The sequence below is a fragment of the Boleophthalmus pectinirostris genome, unplaced genomic scaffold, assembly GCF_026225935.1.
Source record: "Boleophthalmus pectinirostris isolate CB_2022bp ecotype Guang Dong unplaced genomic scaffold, ASM2622593v1 HiC_scaffold_21, whole genome shotgun sequence".
Taxonomy (NCBI): Eukaryota; Metazoa; Chordata; class Actinopteri; order Gobiiformes; family Gobiidae; genus Boleophthalmus; species Boleophthalmus pectinirostris.
Window position 1 is genome coordinate 9372379 of NW_026571175.1, and position 21230 is coordinate 9393608.

The 21230-nt window shown below is 39.9% G+C and overlaps 1 protein-coding gene across 1 annotated transcript in view; it reads right to left on the reverse strand.

Moving 5' to 3' along the window:
- The window catches only part of samd12 (sterile alpha motif domain containing 12), a 194180-nt gene extending 175448 nt beyond the window's left edge, over positions 1–18732 (reverse strand). The window contains exons 1-3 of the mRNA XM_055157606.1: positions 18682–18732; positions 17605–17745; positions 16835–16964 (exon numbers count right to left, since the gene is read on the reverse strand). Of these exons, the coding sequence (XP_055013581.1) occupies positions 16835–16964; positions 17605–17745; positions 18682–18732 (322 nt within the window). The remainder of the gene's footprint in view (positions 1–16834; positions 16965–17604; positions 17746–18681) is intronic.
- Between the last annotated feature and the right edge of the window lie 2498 nt (positions 18733–21230).

The following is a 21230-nucleotide window of genomic DNA, read 5'->3' on the forward strand; positions in this document are numbered from 1 at the left end:
GCTGTCCACTGCCAACATTTTTAAACACAGTAAACACAGCAGTTTTTCCTTGTTTCCCACCGTAGTCATCGTGAAGTCAAGAGCTACATACACTTTATATATACAGTTTGTTCTCTGCACTTCATATCTCCTGCTCTGTGCTGTGTCGGTGCAAAAAAAACAGATACCATAGAGTTAATACGTGCATCCTGAATTTTGGACTTCCAGTCATCATGCAATGCATACTGGGAAGGGTCCTCCAAAAAAGTGAGCATCAATCCACCATGTTTGATGTCCAGTGGGATGTGTCTATTGTCAAAGCTGATCTTTTCTAGTCTTTTGAACCATATCACTTTTGTTTCTGGCTCTGATATTGTCATATTGTAGTTATGGGATTCAGACATCGTAACTGTGTGGTTGTTGGATGTCCTAACAGCGGAAAATGGGTTTTGCGAAGTTTGTGAACTCCATAAATGCAAAAGGGAATCAGATCTGTGTGACTGCAAACCTCCAATTAAACTGTTTCCCTTCCCAATGGAATAAAAAATTAGTGAAAGGTGAAAGTGATGGGCAGTATTGATACACAGGAAGGACTAAATGTAACCTTTGGCTGCCTAAGAATTTTTTTTGGTATGTGGAGCGCCATCAAAGAAAAATACTAGATCCCTCGCTCAACCTTGGTTACGAATTTAAAAAGTCAACGGCAAAGTGGAAGGCACCAGCTTTTCACCAAGAAACAACTTCCACTGCAAAGAGACCAAGACGTGATGTTGCTGTAAAACCACAAGAACAAGAAAGTGCGAGCTCAGCCTGTTTGTCTTCTGCACCTCTCGCTTAACAAACGGGATTTTGCTTTGATGGCACTCCACATACAAAATGTTCGCTGCAAACTTCGGATAATTTCTTGCACAGCCAAAGGTTAGCTTTTTTGTCCTCTGTGTATCAATACTGCCCATCGCCTTCGCCTTTCACTATTTTTCAATTCCGCTGGGAAGGGAAAGAGTTTGAACGGAGGTTTGCAGTCACACAATTTTTCACATCTGATTCCCTTTTGCATTTATGGAGTTTGCAAACTGCCGAAGCCCATTTCTCGAGCCATTTTCTGCTGTTAGTACATCCAACAACCATACAATTACGATGTCCGAATCCTATAACTAAAACATGACAATATCAGAACCAGAAACAAAAGTGATATGGTTCAAAAGACTTGAAAAAATCGGCTTTGACAATAGATGCATCCGACTGGGAAATCATACAAGGCGGTTTGATGCTCACTTTTTTGGAGGATTTTTCCCAGTATGCATTACGCCATGACCGGAAGTCCAAAATTTGGGATGCATGTATATAAATATAATCTATACCCTTGCACATTCCAGACAAAGCAATAGCATCTCCATGAAAACAAAGCAGGTAGTGGACATGCAACAGTTGAAAATATATGTATTTGAATGTGAAATGCTGTGAAATGCATAAATCAGTACAAACAGAGATACACATCAAGCTTAAAAGGAAGTACCATATGGTTATCCAGAAGCAGAGATGGAGATTAAAAAGGGTTTTTAAACTCACTTGAAAGCTCTATACAGACGGAGGGCAAGCTGTTCTATACTTTAGATGCTCCTCTATATAGGACACTAAACTGAGACTGAGAAGTATTTCACATTTAACACATAAGCAAATGAAATCCATCACTTTTACAGCATGTTTTTTGTTCCCATCAGATAGAACAGCACAGTTACATTTAAACAGGGACTCGGTGCCAGTGGTCCGTGTCTGTCCCATCTTTCACATGAGCTCATCCGCTGTGGCAGATGCACAATTCCAATTTGCAGAGAGGTAATTAAAGCCACACTACGCACTGCTTTATAATCACCTTGGCGATGGCGTCATTAACTTCCATTCTCTCCATCTGCGTCAGCCTGGCTCCAAACAGGCCATCATCGGAGTGGCTCAAATTTCCCTTTTGGATTCAATGCTAAACAATGGGAGCCGATGGAGCACTTTACCCATTACCTGCATCTGTGTTACCTTTTTATTTAATCATATTCTCGGGGACAGTTTTCATTTGCTCATTTCTAAAAACATATTTGGTCCAGCGGTGGGCAGAACAGGAAATACTGCAATTTTAAAAGCTGTTGACTTGGGCGTTCATTTATTTAGTGAAAATTGCCCATATCCAAAATCAATTTCGAAGAGTTACCCTCCTAATTTGGTCTGCTACACGCTTGTCTCCATGGAGATGCTCTTGCGTTGCCTGGAATGTTCCACAGAATAACATTAAAGCGCACATATGACACTATTTTCTGATGTCTATGTTATAATGTTTCTGGAGTTGTGTTTTGTTTCATTCACACATTTTTAACATACAAATCCTGCATATTTAGATGAAGTTTTAAAAGAAAACACTCTGTTCCACGTTGTGATGTCATGTGGCAATACAGGAGGTGCTCCACAAGCTAATAGCATGTTATAAATTCATAGAGAACTTCCATCTGAATCAGTGAATTACCCCTGTGTCTTTTAGTCTTTGTGTCTATTGTTCATATATTTGCATAAAAAACAACAATAAAAAATGTAAAAACTACTACTACTACTACCTACTAACTAGTACTAACAACTACTACTATTACTACCTACTAACTCCTACTAACAACTACTACCTACTAACTCTGACTAAAAACTACAACTACTACTATTACTACTACTACATACTACCTACTAACAACTACTTCCTACTAACTCCTACTAACAACTACAACATCTACTATTTCTACCTACTAACAACTACTACCTACTAAATCCAACTAACAACTACTATTACTACTATTACTAGTATTACTACTATTACTACTACTACTACCTACTACTACTACCTACTAACTCCGACTAACTACTACAACTACTACTACCTACTAAATCCTACTAACAACTACCTACTAACTCCTACTACTACTACTACCTACTAAATCCTACTAATAACTATTACTACCTACACTTACTGCCACTACTACCACTACTACTACTAACTACTACTACTACCACCACTATCACTACTACCACTAACTACTAACTATTACTACTAATCCTACTAACTACTAACTACTACTTATTACTACTACCACTACCTACTACCATCACTACCACTACAAATTTAATGAAAAAAAAAAAAAAAAAAGCTGTGAACTTAAAACTACCACTACATGACATCACAAGGTGGAACAGAGCATTTTGTGGTCTAGAGAAGTAGATGGACTAAGAATAAAAGATTAATCAAAAATGTGTGAATGTAACAAAACACAACTCCAGGTCTGTTTTTTTGATGAGGTAACAGCATTATAACATGGCTTAAAGGTGTATTGTGTAACTTTGGCTTTGTCTGGAATGTTTCACAGTATGGCATTAAACCTTTCTATCTGCATGGAGACCAAACAGGACCAAGTTACAGGTCAGATCTGTGGAGAGGCCAGCTCACAGTCAGTCAAACATGCCTATTTTTTGAAGTATTTCTGAGCTATAAAACCACCTGTAATGAAATAAATGTAAACTAGAGCTGTTTAATGTCACACTGTGGAACATTCCAGGCAGAGCTAAACTCTAAATCTGCTTTTAGTATATGGTGTTTTAATAGCATTGTCTACTGTTTCTAGTCTCTTTCGATTTAAGTGCAAACTAGGTAAATTTGCAGCTTTGCTTTGCTTTGTGTTGTGTGTTGCCTCCAGTGGCCACCATGATTTCAAGTACTATGTGACATCACGCATGTTCAATTGATTAAAGCCAGGTGTCTGTTTGGAGTTTGAAATATAGATAACAGTTTGACCAATCACACTGTTGTTCGTATGTCCAAACCTCGCCCCTCACTCCTTTAGTCCTCCAGGTAAAAAAAAAAAAAAAAAAGCTTGAAAAACACTTAATTAACTGTGAGTGGGGTCGCCTCTCAATAGATCTGACCTGTAAGTTGGCCCTACTTGTCTGCATGGGGATAGATAAGGTTAATCCTGTGGTGTAGAACATTCCAGGCAAAGCTATAACATCTTCATGAAGACAAGCAGGCAGGCTCTAAACCAGAAAAGTTACGCAGTACATCTTTAGTTAAGACATTTTGATGGAGATCTCTGCTTGTTTTAAATTGGCTAGTGTCACATTTTTTCCTTCCCTCCAGCTCGTCAAAAATGCATCAGGTTGCTGGTTGGAGTCATTGGCTCGGACACGTGATGTAAGAGTCGGGGCAGTACTCCAAAAAAAAAAAAAAAAAAGTAAACCGTGGAAGGTCAAATACAGAAGTGAAAAAAACTAATGCTAATGCGCAAGCGCTCTAGTATCAATTCTTCAGAGTGAGATTAATGACACAACACATCAGTGGATATTACAAGGATCATTGGCATCTATCACTGGATTCTCCATGTGGAAAGAAACTGAGGAGACTGAGAAGGAGGGAGATGTCAAGTCAATCTTTTTCTAATATTACCGTATAGCCAACCCTTTCCCATAATGAAACAAACTACGGCCTGACCACGACAAGACGAGCTTGTATTGTTGGGTCATGTTTAGAGAAAAGTAAAAAATATAGGTACTTCAATGTATATTTGCTTTTGAGCCATGCAGTTCCTATTATGTCTGAAAATTAAATGTATAAAACATAAATGAAATGTGGCTTGTATTTGCAAAAAGTGTAGTTATATAAGGGTGGCAAGTAAGGCTGGGTATCATTAAAGAGACAGCTCAGAATTTTAGACATAGGGCCTCATTTCCTCGTGAGCCAGAGTGTTGGAGACGTGTGGAGACACTTTTTAAAATGTTCCATCCAGTCCTTGTATTTGCAGAGGTCACTGGTGCTAGGCTAGTGCATGTCAATGGCCATAGTTAGCCTGCCACTAAAAACAGTCTTACCCACTCCACAAAACACCCGAGGCAAATCTATTATTACACCAGACTGTCGATTTAAAAGTCTGTGTTGAAAGAATAATTTTAGAAGTAAAACCAACCTTGCATTTGAAGGATTTATGTTTGAGCAGCAACAGTGAGCTCCTGATATCTGAGAAAATAGTTTCTCAACATGCGACGATTCATGTGATGCAAGGTTTTATTTCCAACATTATTCTCTCGACACAGACATTTACATGGACAGTCTGGTGTAATAGTTTTGCTTCGGGTGTTTTGTGGAGTGGGTAAGACTGTTTTTAGTGGCAGGATAACTATGGGCATTTTAAAAAGTGTCTCCACACATCTCCACTCTGGCTAACTAGAAAATGAGGTTCCATGTCCAAAATTCCAAACTGTCTGTTTAAGAAATTGCTGATACAATACATACCTCGATACATAGGCTACTATACGATACATATCTTGATACAATGCACTTTCGATTCGACACAATATATTTCAAATTGATTCGAAACGATTCAATTTAAAAAAAAAAGCTAAATTGTGGCTGTGATACTGAAAGTCTTTGTTAAACCACTTTTTGTACAAACACAGCCATTTAAATCATCAAAACAGTGAACATGCTAAATGTGTTGCATAAACAAGTAACAAAACTGTAGCTCTGTAACAAAATAATTGAGTAAAATACACCAAAAAACATTCTTGGCGATATATCAATATAGCAGTCCAGAATACCGATACTGTATCATCACATTAAACTATATGATATATGGATATTTCGATATTTTTGCACACCCCTAGTTGCAAGGTTTCAGCGACCCAACCAGCACAAGCTTTATTTTCCACTTTATGTATGAAAGAAGCCCCCCCCCCCTTTCTCCTACAAAACAAGTTCCACAGAACGCTGATGGCTTTGGGTGTGAACAATTGTCACAGACATTCAGAACATTCAGTGAGATTATACTAAAATCAGTATGAACACTGATTTATATTCATGTTGTCATTTTAATAAGCTATTTTTGGCTATGCTTAGAGTTACCTGTGTGAGTAAATGTAGTGACTGTCACTCAGTTAGACGATGACTATGGCTGTCAAATTAGAGGAGTGGGTTGGAGATAGTAGTTGGCATATGTCTGTGTTTGGGCCATAGGAGAAGATGCATTACACACAAATACACTGATTCACAATATTACAATGTCTCCTCATCGTCATAGGGTTAGATTACAACAGGATTTGATATCGTCACTGCAACCCCGTGACAAATTATTCAGATGATTCTTTGAAAATGTCTTTCTCCAAGAGCCTCACATTAACAGCTTTGTGCACTGAGGCCATATTAAATACAGGGGAATAGTGTTTAACTCCTTAAGCAGCCCACAAATCACCTCTCTCTCAGATGATGACAGAAAAGGGACTAATAACTAATTAGGCTTTAATATGCTTTAATGCATTTTTAATGTCAGCAGGGTGTCTGAGCTAAACCCCAGCGTGCTCTGTCAGGGGCTGGGAGACTAATATTTCTTGGCAGGGTATGCTAAAGGGAGCAGAGCACATATTGATTTGTGTGGCGGGGGTTACAGGAGCCTATGGAGCAGAATACTCAAACTCTGGTCTGAACGCAGCGCCAGGGCCTTTAGCGCGGATGCATTTCCCTCTGTTGTTTTATGTCAAAGCAGGAAGGACACTGATGCCGCTCGGAATTATGATCTACAATACAGAGTGCTTATTGATCTGCTACTTCAGGAGCAGACGGCTACATTGCACAGACAAGTGAGATGGAGAGATGGAGAGGAGCTGGCAGAGAGAGCGGGGCTGGGCTCTGAGGTACAAGGAGAAGGAAGATTAAACATTTCAAAGTGTTTTTGCTGTGGAGAAAACGCACACTTTACATCACATATGCAGATGTTTGGGTTCAAGCTGAGTCGGCACAGCTCAGCAGTCTTCCCTCTTCTATACAGCACCAGTCAAAAGTTTGGACACTTTTTTAAATTAATGTTTCTGCTTTATTTCTATGACTATTTGCGTTGTAGCTTGTCACCGAAGGCATCAAAACTATGAAAATAGAATGAAGTAAACAAAAACATTTAACTCAAAATAACTTATTTTATTTTAGGTTAAAAATTAAATATGAATTTGCTTTGAACCCTGTTTGCACTTTGGTATTTCTTGACCCTGAAAAGACACAGCTGTGAAGTAAAACAACATATCTTGGTTTAGCCCTGGTAGCCCCAGTTTAGCCCAGGTTTAGCCCTGTTTTACTCGAGGTTTAGCCCTGGTTTAGCCCAGGTTTAACCCAGATTTAGGCCCCTGGTTTACTCGAGGTTTAGCCCAGGTTTAGTACAGGTTTAGCCCAAGTTTAGCCCAAGTTTAGCCCTGGTTTACTCGAGGTTTAGCACAGGTATAGCCCAGGTTGAAGCCCAGTTTAGGCCCCTGGTTTACTCAAGGTTTAGCCCAGGTTTAACCCTAGTTTTGTCCTGGTTTACTCAAGGTTTAGCCCAGGTTTACTAGAGGTTTAGCCTAGGTTTAGTCCAGATTCAGACCAGGTTTAGACCAGGTTTCACCCTTGTTTAGTCCTAGTTTAGTCCAGGTTTAGTCCAAGTTTAGTCCAAGTTTAGTCCAAGTTTAGTCCAGGTTTAGTCCAGGTTTAGTCCAGGTTTAGTCCAGGTTTATTCCCAATTTTAATATGATCATAAAACCACCTGTAATTAAATAAATGTAAGGTAAAGGTGTTTAATGTTATATAGGCAGAGTAATGACATTTCCATATAAACAAGCAAGTGACAGACTCCAACCAAAAAGTTACATAGTGCACCTTTAAAGCTCACAAGAGTCAATTTTACATAATACAGGACTTTTAAAGTGAAAGGCTGAGGAACAAGTGAGATCGAACATAACATGAAGTTGAAAACACCAGAAACAAGCAATTCAATGTTTGTTTGTTTTGTTTTTTTGCGAACATCCCATCCCCATACACTAAACGCATTTTGACCCCATGCATCTTTTGTTTCCATTTCCATCCCAAAAACAAAGCTTAAACTTTCAAACTAATATTAAAATGCGCCCTAAACCCAAGCAGACTCTGTGATGCCGGCTCACGTCCCCTCTGACTCTCAGGTCACGACCGCTGCCTCTAAAAACACTTGACAAATAGACGTTCAGAGATGCACCGCTGCACGCACTCCCAAATGAATTCATCCACTTGTTTGTCTACGCATGATTGTGTCCCCACAATATCCCTCCTCTGTTTACTCTAATAGGAGCGCAGAAAATAGTGCCGTGATATTTGGGAGATTGATTGGAATGCAAATTACCTTGTGCGCCTAATTGGTGAGGCTTGGTCTGTTTTAATTGGTCACTGTTAATTAATACTAGATGAGAGACAAACTGAATTATGCCTGCATAATCTCAATACAGGATTGTGCCAATTGTGGTGGGCGGGAGTTTATCACATTGTGGGGACTCAATTCGTCCCTTCATCATTCCTTTTATGGAAAACAATCAGGTTCTACCACATGATTTAAAGGTGAAGTACAGGTTAAGAGGTTTTCTAAATAGTGTGGTGGGGTAGTACTTGTGGTAATTATTTATCATAGTTTTACATCAGTTGAGTGGCAGTTTGGTATTGGTACTTTGCAGCTGATGACATCAACATTCCTTGTGGGTCTGATACTAACAAGAAGCACTGCTCTGTCTGAAGCTCAAGTTAGACTTTAATCTGAGCTTTGTTTAACACAATCTATGGCGTCAAACTAGTCCCATAACACACACGTACGATAAAACGTGCATCGGGCGTATTGTATTATTTCACATGTGTAGATATTAACTGCGAGTGAGCAAATTATCTCTGCGCGGTAGGAGAAATTTGAACTGCACGCGAAACAACCACTAGGCGGCAGACACACCCTCGAAAAGACAATGAGTTCTCTTGATGTTGATTTCTGCTCAAACTCAAGGGGGATTTTTTTAAGGTGTGTATCATTTGTTCATTTGTTTTTCAAAATAAAACCAAAAATAAGAAAATGAAAAAACAACTGTTTTCTTCATTATTTGTCTCCAAAACCAAAATGAAAAAATAAATAGTTTTTTCATTTTTTCATTTCATTTTTCTGGTTTAGACCCATTAGTCCTGTTTTAGTCCTGTTTCAGTCCCATTTAAGTCCTGTATCAGTCCCGTTTTAGTCACATTTTAGTCCCGTTTCAGTCCCGTATCAGTCCCGGTTTAGTCCTGGTTTATTCTTGTTTCAGTCCCGGTTCAGTCCCGGTTCAGTCCCGGTTCAGTCCCGGTTCAGTCCCGGTTCAGTCCCGTTTTAAGCCTGGTTCAGTCCTGGTTCAGTCTTGGTTCAGTCCGTATGCGGTGCAAAAGTCCGGCATTACATTTTAAGTCACAGAAACAGGAAACAGCTGTTATCCATTTTTTCCATTATTCATTGAAACACAAAATCGAAAACTGAAAAAAATTAATCATTATCCCTTTTTTTCATTTTGGTTTTGGAGACAAATAATGAAAAAAAAAGTTGTTTTTTTTGTTTTTTTAGTTTTGGTTTTATTTTGAAAAACTAATCAACGAATGTCACACGGATTGAGAAATCCATCTTGTGCAAGAGCGAACAGAAAACAACTTGAGAGAAGAGAAATGAATCTCGCACAAGCAGAAATCAACTTCGAGAGAGTTCATTGTCTTTTGCATTCTTTTGCATCTTCCGCCCAGTGGTTGTTTTGCGTGCAGGTCACAGATTTCTCCTCGCACACAGAGATAATTTGCTAGTTCGCAGTTAATATCTACGTGTGTGAAATAATGCAATACGCCCGAATGCATATTTTATCGTGTGTGTGTATTATAGGACCCCATAATACACACGCCATACAATCAGACCAGAAAGAACTGATTTAGTTGGAACTTCAACTGTACAGGTGAGATGTTTTGTGCTGTTGGATAAGTCTCTCACACTTACATATACAGTCACAAGCTTTTTTTCAGTTGAGTCACTCTCACCTTTTTGCTGAAAATAGACAATATGAGCTCAGAGGAACGACCATGTTTATCAAGAAGAAAATGAGAACATTATGACATTCTGTATATCTGTTAAGGGGTGGACCTTACATGAAATATGACTCTTAGTTTGTGCTGTAGTACTTTGTTTTGTTTGATTTGTTTGTTTCCTCTTGCTGTATTTATGAACATGAACTGGTGTCAAGATGATGCTCTGACAAAGAATAAAGAGGAGGCATAATAAGCTCAAACTTCAGCCTACACTTTTTTGGTCTGTGTATGTTAAATACGTCTGTCTGTGAAATAATGTCAGACTATACCTGTGATTAGGCCTGGGTGTCATTAAGAAGTTGCCGATATGGTGCATACCTTGATATGTAGGCCACAATACGATACATATGTCGATACAATTAAATTTCGATTTGATATGGTATATTTCAAATCAATTTGATATGGTTCAATAAAAAATAACGGCTAATTCATGGCTGTGATACTAGAAGTCTTTGTTAAACCACATTTTGTGCAAAGTTAATATGAAACACACCAATTTTAATCGTCAAAACTGTGAAAATGTCAAATAAACAAGTTTTCTTCCTATAACCAAGCAACAAAACTGTAGCACTGTAACAAAATACCATATTTTCCGCACTATTGGACGCTCTGGATTATAAGGCGCACTGTCATAGATTGGTCTATTTTAGAACTTTTTTCACAAATAACCCGCACCGGACTTTAAACGAAACACAACAGTTGGATGGGTCAGTCGGACTTTGTTTGGCGTGTTCACGGTGACTCTCAGCTTTGTTCAGTTGTGGCGTGTAGGGAGGGTGCTGTCTGGGACCACTGGATTGTTGGCGTGTTCGCACTGACTCAGTTGTTCAGTTGTGTCTAGAAGTGGCACATTGCACTCGCTTTTTCGGTTCGTTCCTCTGTTCCATTCCTCGTCCGCGTGGAGTGATGAGTGTGGCTGCAGGTGTGTTTCACTGCTTGGTCGCTGTCTGCTCCGTGCGTGTTTGCGTGCGCTGCGGGTGGTGCGGCTTTGTAGTTTACTGAAGTCGTGCTGGGACACCCGAGTGGATTCGTGTATAGGGTGCACAATCGCTTTTTAATGGGGTTGGAGGCATATGAGTGCGTCCTATGGTGCGGAAAATACGGTAATTAGAAAAATATACCAAAAAATACTCTTGGAGATATATCAATACAGCATCCCACGATACTGATGTTGAATTATCACATCACACACCAAAATAAATCAACCAAAAACTCCTAAACAGAACCATGAACACTTGTATTGATGATAGGCTCTGGAAACTGTGTTGTTTAAATCAATTTGTTTTGTTTTTTACTTAACTTTCAGACTTTCATTGTATCAGCATGATAACTGCTGAACATTCCACCAATATAGATACATGTAGAACACCCCCAGCATGACGTCACCACAAAGTATAAATAGTCCGACTTGAGATACGCATTTTAGAGAGTTATACAATATAAGGTAATACAGTCCAAGTCTAAATAATGTCCCCCAAAAGCTCAGAAACCCCACATTGGAGCAGTGCAGTGCGTCGGAGTCTGAGTGTAATGGATACCTGTTAACCCTTCCATCCCTGTGAGCCAGCTGCAATCATTACTGCTAATACAAACAAGGCTTGTTATGTTAATGGCTCATTAGAAAAGCAGGTTATGACGGTTTAATCACCCACAGACTAATAAGAGAAGGCATCATTTGGCTCCACAGCACAGCCACATGCATTAGTGTTGTGGAGTACATCAGGGGCCAGGCTGTCTCACTCTAATATGCCAATGCTATCAAATGATTATGGAAATGTTTCAGTGGTATTTGTCTAAACTGTCTGTGAGAACAGTAATAAGAGAAGTGCTGATTATAATAGCTGCTTTCAGGCCTATGTGTTTGTTATAAGGTGAAATTGTGGAAGATGATTTGTTCCATTAGGTTTTGAATTTTAAATACTGTTGAATTTCTCACTTTGAATCTTTAAACTCTGAAAAAAAAAAAAAATAGTCCAATGAGGAACATTTGGTCTTCAGATAATTTATGTTAATGAGTTCTTTTTTCAGACCTGACAATTTTGAATGCTCACTAGCGGTCTTCCTCAGAATGGTCAAGTCATGTTGCGAGTTAGCTGATTTATACAGGTTTTGGCGCCATCTACAGTCCGACTTCCTCAGGACAGTATCCCAGGTGTGTGAGAGTAAAAAAGCACCCTCGTCCCGGTTTACAGTTCCATAGGCACGTTTCCGTATTTCGATTGCCTCTTTCATCCAGCGACGTTTGTTTTTTTGGGACAGAGTAAAACAAACACTGTCGCTGGATTAAAGAGGCAATCGAAATACGAGATACTGTCCTGAGGAAGTCGGACTGCAGATGGTGCTGTCGTCCTGCCTCCACCGGTAGGAAGACAGAAAAAATGAAAAAAGATGCTTTATTTTTTATTTTTATTCAGAATTTTAGTTGCTGAAATTTTAAACATACTTTTTCAATATGTATCAAATTTAAAATAAATATTTCACTTTTTAAATATTCAGCTCAGGTATTTTGAAGTCCTCATATTCAACAGTCAAAATTCAGAGTGCAAAATTCTCAGTGAAAAGTTTCACAAGAGAAGGCAGAAGCAATTGAGCCAAAGTGATCCGATACTTAACTTAGTGTACAACTTAGTAACAAACAGGAAATAGTGCAATGAAGCGATCTGATTGGTCAGAATTAGCCTCATCAAAACCTCATCTCTTATTTTTTTAAGTGAAAACCCCGCCCACAGATGAGATGTTTGATTGCTTCTGCCTTGGCATCTTGGATCTTTCCTGTGAATTTTTTTCACTGCAAATTTTACACTCTGAACATTACATATCTCGAAAGAAGAAAAAACATGCAGATGTTGTTGAAATGTTTCAGTAAATATTTAGTTTGGCCCACAACTTAGTCCCAGTTTTTAATTTTGGCCCTCTGTGAATTTGAGTTTGACACCCCTGGTCTAAATGGTAAAATAAAGTGTGATTTATGTGTACAGTCCCTCAGTCTTCCAGGTAGAATCTATGGCAAAGGAAGAAATTCAATTTGTCAACAGGACAAATGTTTGCAAGTAAAATATTCTCACGGAAATGAAAGTACAAAAGTGATTAGACTGAGCACATCTTGTTGTACTTCATATGACAAATAGCCTAACTGTAAAAAAAAATAAAAAATATATATATATATATATATATATATATATATATATATATATATATATTATATACACACACACACACATGTATACATGGTCAGTCAATAAAACCTGCATGCTTCAGTTGGAACACAAAAGATGCTATTTTTTCCGTCTCTTTCCTGACACACAACAACTCAACTCAGACACTAAACAATGAGTCATTCTGTCAGTCATCGTTACCACAGACACGCCATTAACTTCTCCATCTACGACCCACACATCTCTCTGTCTTTCCATCTCTTTCTCTGTCTCTCTCTCCTCCTCCTGACTCCGGTCAACCAGTGCCAGGAGGGTACACACCTTTTCCTCTCTTCCTTTGTCGGTCTCTCTCTCCATCCCTCTCTTTCTCTCTCCCTTTTCCTTCTTCGATCAACCAGTGTCAGGAGAGTACACATCTCTTCCTCACTTCCTTTGTCTGTCTCTCTCGCCATCTCACTTTCTCTCTTTCTCTCTCTGGTCAGTGCCACGATTGTTACTTTGTTCCTCTACCTCTCTTCACCTGTGTCTTTCCTTCCCAATCTCTCTCTTCTCTCGCCTCTCTCTATTTTTTGTAACTCTCCCCATCCATCCCCATCTTTCTTCTCCCTCCTTCTTGCTCTCCCATCCCAAACTCTCTCTCTCTTTCCCCTCCCAATCTCTCTCTCCTCTCTCTCTTTTCTCTAATTCTCCCCATCCATCAACTCTCTTCCCCTCCCTCCTTGCTCTCTCTCTCTTTCCCCTTCTAATCTCTCTCTTTCTCTGTCTCTCTCTCTCCCCCCTCCCAGTCTCTCTCTTTCCCCTCCCAGTCTCTCTCTTCTCTCTCCTCTTTTTCTTTCTTTTCTCTAACTTTCCCCATCCACCTCCCTCTCTCTTCTACTCCCTTCTTCTTGCTCTCTCTCTCTCTCTCTCTCTCCATCTGCCTCTCAATCAATGCCAGAGGTTCAGAGTGTGTTCTCTCTTTTGCTTTCCCTCTCTGCATCATTCTCTCTTTCCTTCTGCCTAACTCCACAGCTATACAACTTTCACTTCCCACCTTCCCCGTCTTTCTCCATCCCCCCTCCCTCCGCTCAGCACTGGATCTCTCCCTCCCTGAGCTCTCTCTCTATCCCATTTCACTTTCTCTCGCCCACTCTCTCTCTATCTCTCTCCTTCGCTCGTACTTTCTCTCCGTCTCCCTCTCCTTGGTCAGCAGTTCCAGCGGAGTGGGGCCTGCGCTCCCATACATAAACATATTAGCACAATCAGACATGCTCCAGGAGCCCAGGCAGCGAGGGGTAATTAGCCCTCGCTGCTGGTTGGACCTGGGAGCGGAGAGAGGAGGGTGAGCGCAGGGTGACCTTGTGCCGCCTCATTAGGGTGTGATTGACATGGAAGCGGTTGTCAGGGGCAACGAACGCAGGTGGAGGGACGGGCCGACAGGTGGGGGGGCAGGAGAGGGCGCGGGGGGGTCAGGGTCAAGGCGCGGGAATGGGTGGAAAAGCAACAAGGAATCTAGTGGACCGAAGTGAATACTGTTGGGACGTGTGTTGCATAGAAACACTTATTACATATTTAACTGAAATGATTCAAAGGGCACATATAAGCTACTTCCTGAGCACTGTTATAATTGTTTATTCATCAAAAACAAACCTGGAGTTGTGTTTTGTTTCATTCACACATTTGAGTAATACTTTACTTGTCAAAGCCTGATTTTGTCAGATTTCAGAAGATAAGCAGGACCAGGCCTGGGTAGTACCTGGACAGGAGACCGCTGAGAAAATCTGGTGCTACAGTGGGGCGCCAATGGCAAAAAAATGTTGTGTCATTAGGCAAGACGCTTCACTCACAGTGCCTAGTATGAGCATGGTGTGAGTGTTGGTGGTGTTCGTAGCGAGATTGGCAGCCTCTTTTCTGACGGTCTGTCCCAGGGAGTGATGGTGAGATGAAGCCTCATGAAGCACTGAAGCTAATGCTTCGAGGTGCTTCATTTGCTCTACTGCGCCATCAAGTGACCAAAAAATGTATAACAGGCAGAGTGATAATAGAACATTCAACATGATCATCGAGGTTCTGATGGAAAAATTTATACTGAATAAATGAATGATTATGTTGAAATCACAAACATTAAAATATTTAAAGTGTGAATGTATTAACCTGGAGTCTGTGTTCATGATATAATGGTCAGGTTAAAAGAAAAAGTAGGAACAAATTGGAGATAGGGCTGTAATGTGACTGTGTTTGTGTTACTAATTTATGTCTGTGCTTGTGCCACAATAAGGATGGCAAAATATGGTCATTTTATTCATTTTTATATAAAAATATCGATTTCTCCACAGTATTTGGACTCAGACGATTTCTTTATTTATTTTTTTTACAGAGTATTTCCCCTGCTTTTGAAAAAAAAAAAAAACTTTCACAGTGCACAGATGAAGCAGGCGTGCAGAGAAAAGTCACTTGCTGGCTCCATCGCAAAAAAAAAAAAAAAAAAAAAGAAGAAGAATCTCAAATAGAACGTACCAAACTCGCAATAACCCAAAACCACAAAATATATTGGGCGAATCTCTTGCGTTTCTTTGGCCCTTATGTTTCGAATCACACCAAATCCGCAAACACTTCCTGAACCAGTCACGTGGTACGGGCGGTTCATGAGGCTTCGACCGTCACCACATACGTCACAGATACAAGCCTCGATACGAGCTTCACCAAAGACTTCCTGGATTACTCGGCACACGCTTCGAAGCGTCGGCACATCTCGTAACATCACTAGTCCCAGGACCGGTGCTGAGTGCAGAGTGAATGAATAATGCACCAAACTGTAAAGAGACTTTGAGCGTCTGGAAAAGCTCTATATAAAACTAATGCTTTAGCTCGATTTTATTCCTGAAGAACTGAAGAAGCAGCTTGGATGAGCTGCTAAACGTATTTGATAAAATAAACTTCTGTCCAGGTGACAAACTGAATTTCTCCTTTCCCATGGATTCTATGGACGACTGAGGGTTTTTTTACACTTATTTATTTTTATTCTATTCCTTTCTATTTATTTATTGTTTACAATTTATTGGATTGTTTGCATCTTTGTCTGTTTTTGTATGCCTTCTGCATGCTAGTTTTATTCTTTCTATATTGTTCTTTGCTGCTTGTACAGCACTTTGAAAACATTTTTAAAAGTGCAGTATAAATAAAGATGTATTATTATTATTATTAGTCTGCTATTATCACCATAACTCAAAATGCTCTGTTCCACATTGTGATGTCATGTAGTGGTAGTTTTCAGCTTCCTTTTACCTTTAGTTCAGTAGAGATTCAGTAGAGTAAGCAATTCCAGGGGTGAAATCATCCACATGATTCTAGTGAAGGTGTATGGCGTTTAAAAACATACTGGAGCACTTCCTGTGTTGCAATATGACATAACAAGAGTTATGTCATATTGTCAAACAGAGTTTTCTGTTTGAGAGAGAAACTCAGCCTAAATGTGCGGGATTTGTGAGTTAGACATGTGTGAATGAAACAAAACACAGCTCCAGGTAAATTCAAATTGTGAATATGGGCCTTTTAAACATGAAAATGATAATTGTTCCAACTCTAATTAAAATATATATGTAGACATGTTTATTATAAGGTTCACGTCTATCAGTATTTTCCTATGTGCTATCCAACACTTTTGAAAAACTTTTCAAAACTTCTACTTGACACAGTTACCTTCAGGTAGACGGTATCCTGCTGATATCACATAACCAGCTCCTAACTGACTTCCCTGTGCCCTCCTTAGCCTTGAGAACATTACATGGAGGAGCTCGTGTACCTGTGATGTCGTGCTGTTTGAAGGCGTCACTGTAAATCTGGTGCTGATTGGGACAGTGCTTCTTCAGCCATTTGCACACGTCCTGTACGGTCCACAAAGCCACAGGTTTGGACAACTTCACATGGCCCGGCTGGAAACACAAAGGACATGGAAGTCAATAAAGAACATAACAAATGATACATGAATTATTAATATTAGTTGGATGGTCGTGTGATCTTGGCATTAAAGGTGGACTACGTAACTTTTTGTAGCTTTTCTGGTGGAGGGTTCAAGCTGGACATGTAATTGCTTTGACTGACATGTTCTGTAGTTTGCCATTAAACATGAAACATTTGTAACTGTAGTGCAAGATAAGGAACAATTCAGGTGAGGGACTGAAATGTAGAATCGAGATTTGAAATATATTGCGATGTCATCAACATTCCCTGGCAGTGTGATGCTCTGAAACTGTTACTCAAGTTAGACTTTAATATCATCTTTATTTTAACACAATCTGACCATTAAAAACTGACTTAGTTCAGACTACAATAGGTGAGCTGATTTGTGCTGTTAAAGAGCCGTTAAACACCGCCTCGAAGCTTTACTCAGCCTGTAAGCAAAATCTGAAAAATCCTCCAGAGTGGGCGGTTTGGGGGGAGCAGGTGTGGGGTGAGCTCTTGGAGAGATGACTGACAGCCGACAGACATCCAACACCAAAACCGGTGTGCTCCAGACCTTGAAACAGAGCGGACATTTGTGCTTGGATTACACCATTTCTCTTTTCTCCAGACACGGCGGGACATCGCGGTGACCAGCAGTGCCAGGTAGCGGCGGGGCTGAGAGGGGCTCCTCACGTACCGCCCGTAGACGCCAGTGGTTGTGCTCGTCACGTAATAACCTGCATCTGACTCATTAGGGGCCGTTAGTCCAACCTGAAAATTCAAATGTAGTGGCCATAGTTGATCCTAAAAAGGCCGGAACAGGCTTATGACCCAAAAGTCTGATTTTTAACAAGTACGCACTAAAATGCCAAAATAAGTCCAGGGATAGGTATACACTTCTATTTTAGACCCATTTACAGTTAATCAGTAGAAAAAAAGTGATTTTGGTGTTTAGTGGACCCTTAAACAAGACACTCTCAAATATACAAGCGAGTTTTTCAGTTAGTCACGCTCACCTTTTTGTTGATTTATTTATTTATTTTTGGCAGTGTTTGCTTATGTGTGTGTGTGCATTGTGTCACCATGGAAACTGGTGTAAATTCCCCCATACAGATATGTGCACAACACCTCCAGTGTGATGTCGCTGCAAACTATGAACTGCTTCTCTAAAAAAAAAAAAGTGTAATCGAAAAACAAATAATTAACTTCCGTGGCCTGATGTGATATTTGTATAACTTGCAAAACCTGGAGAAAAATGGCTCTCTCATCTACAGTGGATTTTAAAACTTGAATTCAAAAACACGGAATGGTAAGACACTTTTTAGATTAATTTTTGATAATAAAATAAATGTCTGATTTCTGTCGTGACCCAAGCCTATCTATCAGTCCTATCTATGGCTATGTTCAGACTGAAGGACTTGATGCTCAATTTGGATTTTTTTGAGAGGTTGTTCATATATCCATTTAAATGTGATTTGTATGTGATCTCCAGTGTGAACTTTAAATGCCCCAAAAGTGTCCCACATGCGCATTGGAAAACACGACGATGTCACACGCAGCGAGTTTGCTCAGTGTTTACGGAAGTAGCCTAAACGCTGAGCTTGTCTCCCAAAATACTGTCCAGTTTTTTTGTAAAATTCACAGGTTTCACATCCCACAGCCGCTTCATTTGTTTGAGTCTTGAGCCTTTGTGTATTTGGCCCTTACGCTCTTTATTTTTTGTTTTTTGACATTGAAGCCAGAACCGCCTGTAGCCATGCTCAGTCATTTCAAAAACCACCGCATTCCAATAAGACTCCTCCAGTTAGGCCTGAATACAGCGATCCCCCAAATATTAATAAACTCGCTAACCTCGCTTTCCCTCCATTGACGAGACTCCGAGCCTGACGTATAGGTGGGATGAATGCGACCTGACCGTTCAGACTGAAGTCGCATGTCAAAAGATCGGGTATGTATCGGTTTTAGGAGCATATATCCAAGTGGCCTGGGTCGCATTTGAAAAAAATCGGATCTGTGTCGTTCAGACTCATTAAAAGATCAGATACAGGAGCATAGGGGCGAAAAAAATCTGTTTTGGGTCATTTCAGGCTGCAGTCTGAACGTAGCCTAATGCTAACAAAGTGTTAACCTGGATCGTAAATTCAACCAGGAAGATTATTAGCCACTCATAGCTTGTCTCCCAAATATTTGCAAAGGTTTTAAAATAAATGAACTCTCTGTACACTCTACCATGTTTCAGCCACAACCATCTTTAACCCCATTCACACAGCAGCAGAGCAAACAGCCACCTCACCCGCTCCATCCCCTCTTTAACATCACCACTATCAAATCTATAGACAAGTATTTTTGCACACTTCTTTTCATTTATACGTTCAAATATGGATTGAAATGCTTTTCACGTGCCCCACATGTTGGTGTCATATATATTCATGGGCCTCGTGGAGTTTTTTTCATAGATCTGCTGCTCTGTTAATCTTTTAACACGAGAAACGTAACTCCACACGTCGATAAAGAGCCGTGTAAACAGTGTGAGAGGCGTCCGGGGAACATTTTTATTGTTGTGATCAGATCAAATGTTTCCTCTGGAGACTTGAACTGCTTTATTGCTCTTATTATATCACTTTGGGCTACAGAGGAGGAACAAAAATATTTAGTACTATAGATACAGGATGATGTATAAGGTCAATGATGTGCACTGGGAACTTTGAACAACTTGGAAAAATGCTTTGAGAATATTAAACATATTGGAAAAAAGAAAAAAAAATCCTCTGTTTGATCTGCTAAAACCTAAAAAGGCAGCTAAACATCAACACTCTGTTCCACCTTGTGATGTCATACGGTGACACAGGAACTTCATACACCTTCACTACAATCATTATTTAGATGATTTCAGCCCTGGAAATGCCGATCTCTACTGATCTAAAGGTAAAAGGTAGCTGTGAATTTGCAAAACCCCTGCTTCATGACATCACAATGTGGAACAGAGCATTTTGAGCTTTAGGGATGTAGACAGAATAATGATGATGGGTTACTCAAACATGTGTGAATGAAACACAACTCCAAGTATGTTTTTGAGAAGGTAACAACATTATAACAAGTAAAAGGTGCACTATGTAACTTTTTGGTTGGGGGTCCATTACTGTTTCTATGGATATGTCATTGCTCTGCTTCGAAAGTTCTGCAATGTGACATTAAACAGCTCTACCTTACATTTAATCAATCACAGGTGGATTTATAGCTCAAAAATACCGAGAAAAACAGACATTCTGACTGTAAGATGGGTTGTATCTCCACTAGGGATGGGCATTCGATGAAATTTTCTTAATCGATCGTCGGAAGAATTAACGATCGATTATCGATTAATCATTAACGTTTTTATATTAAAATGATCATCATTATTATTACTAGCTGCACTACTAATCTGCATAAATAAATTCAACTTTACGACATATAAACCGTAACCACTCTAGAGCCACATCAGCCCGTTTGACATTATTAATTATTAATGTGTTTAATTCAGTTTTGCGCAACTCTCACAGAAACGAAACTTAAAACCGCATCGCTAATTTGCATAAACTAAGCGAAGATAAAACTACAGCTCTTGTGTCGCTGATGCGGTCAATTTCTGTCGGATTAAAAGACATGACTCAGTGGAATACAGGTTAGTGTGACCATATTTGCGTTTGTCAAAACCAGGACACCGTACGGGGGGAGGGAGGTGGGGACTCGTCATCGACATTGCGCGACTCTCACCTGGTAAAACTTTTTCCCACTGGACACAGAAACATATGTTCCTGCTTTGTTCACTGTGCACATGGACTCACACTTGTCCCGAACGCAACGGAAAGCGTGGACTTTCTTGTAGAAGTCATCGTTAAATACGCATTTGTGCTTCGGTACGCTGCAGACTGACCGAATGTTTGTGTTTGCTCGCTCCTTCTGAGTGCAGAGAGACACATGTACAGACCCCTGTTTGGTCACGCTACACACAGCAACCTACATTCGGTTTGTTGATTAAAATTAACGTAATCGACGAAATTCTTAATGATCAATTATCGATTAATCGATGAATCATGCCCATCCCTAATCTCCACAGATCTGCCCAGTAATTTGGTCTGGTTTGGCCTCCATGAAGATCAAAAGGTTGAATGCCATACTGTGAAACTTTTCTGATAAAGCAATAACATCTCCATGGAGAAAAGCATTTGATGGACGGTCCAGCCGAAACGTTACACAATGCACCTTTATGCTGTACT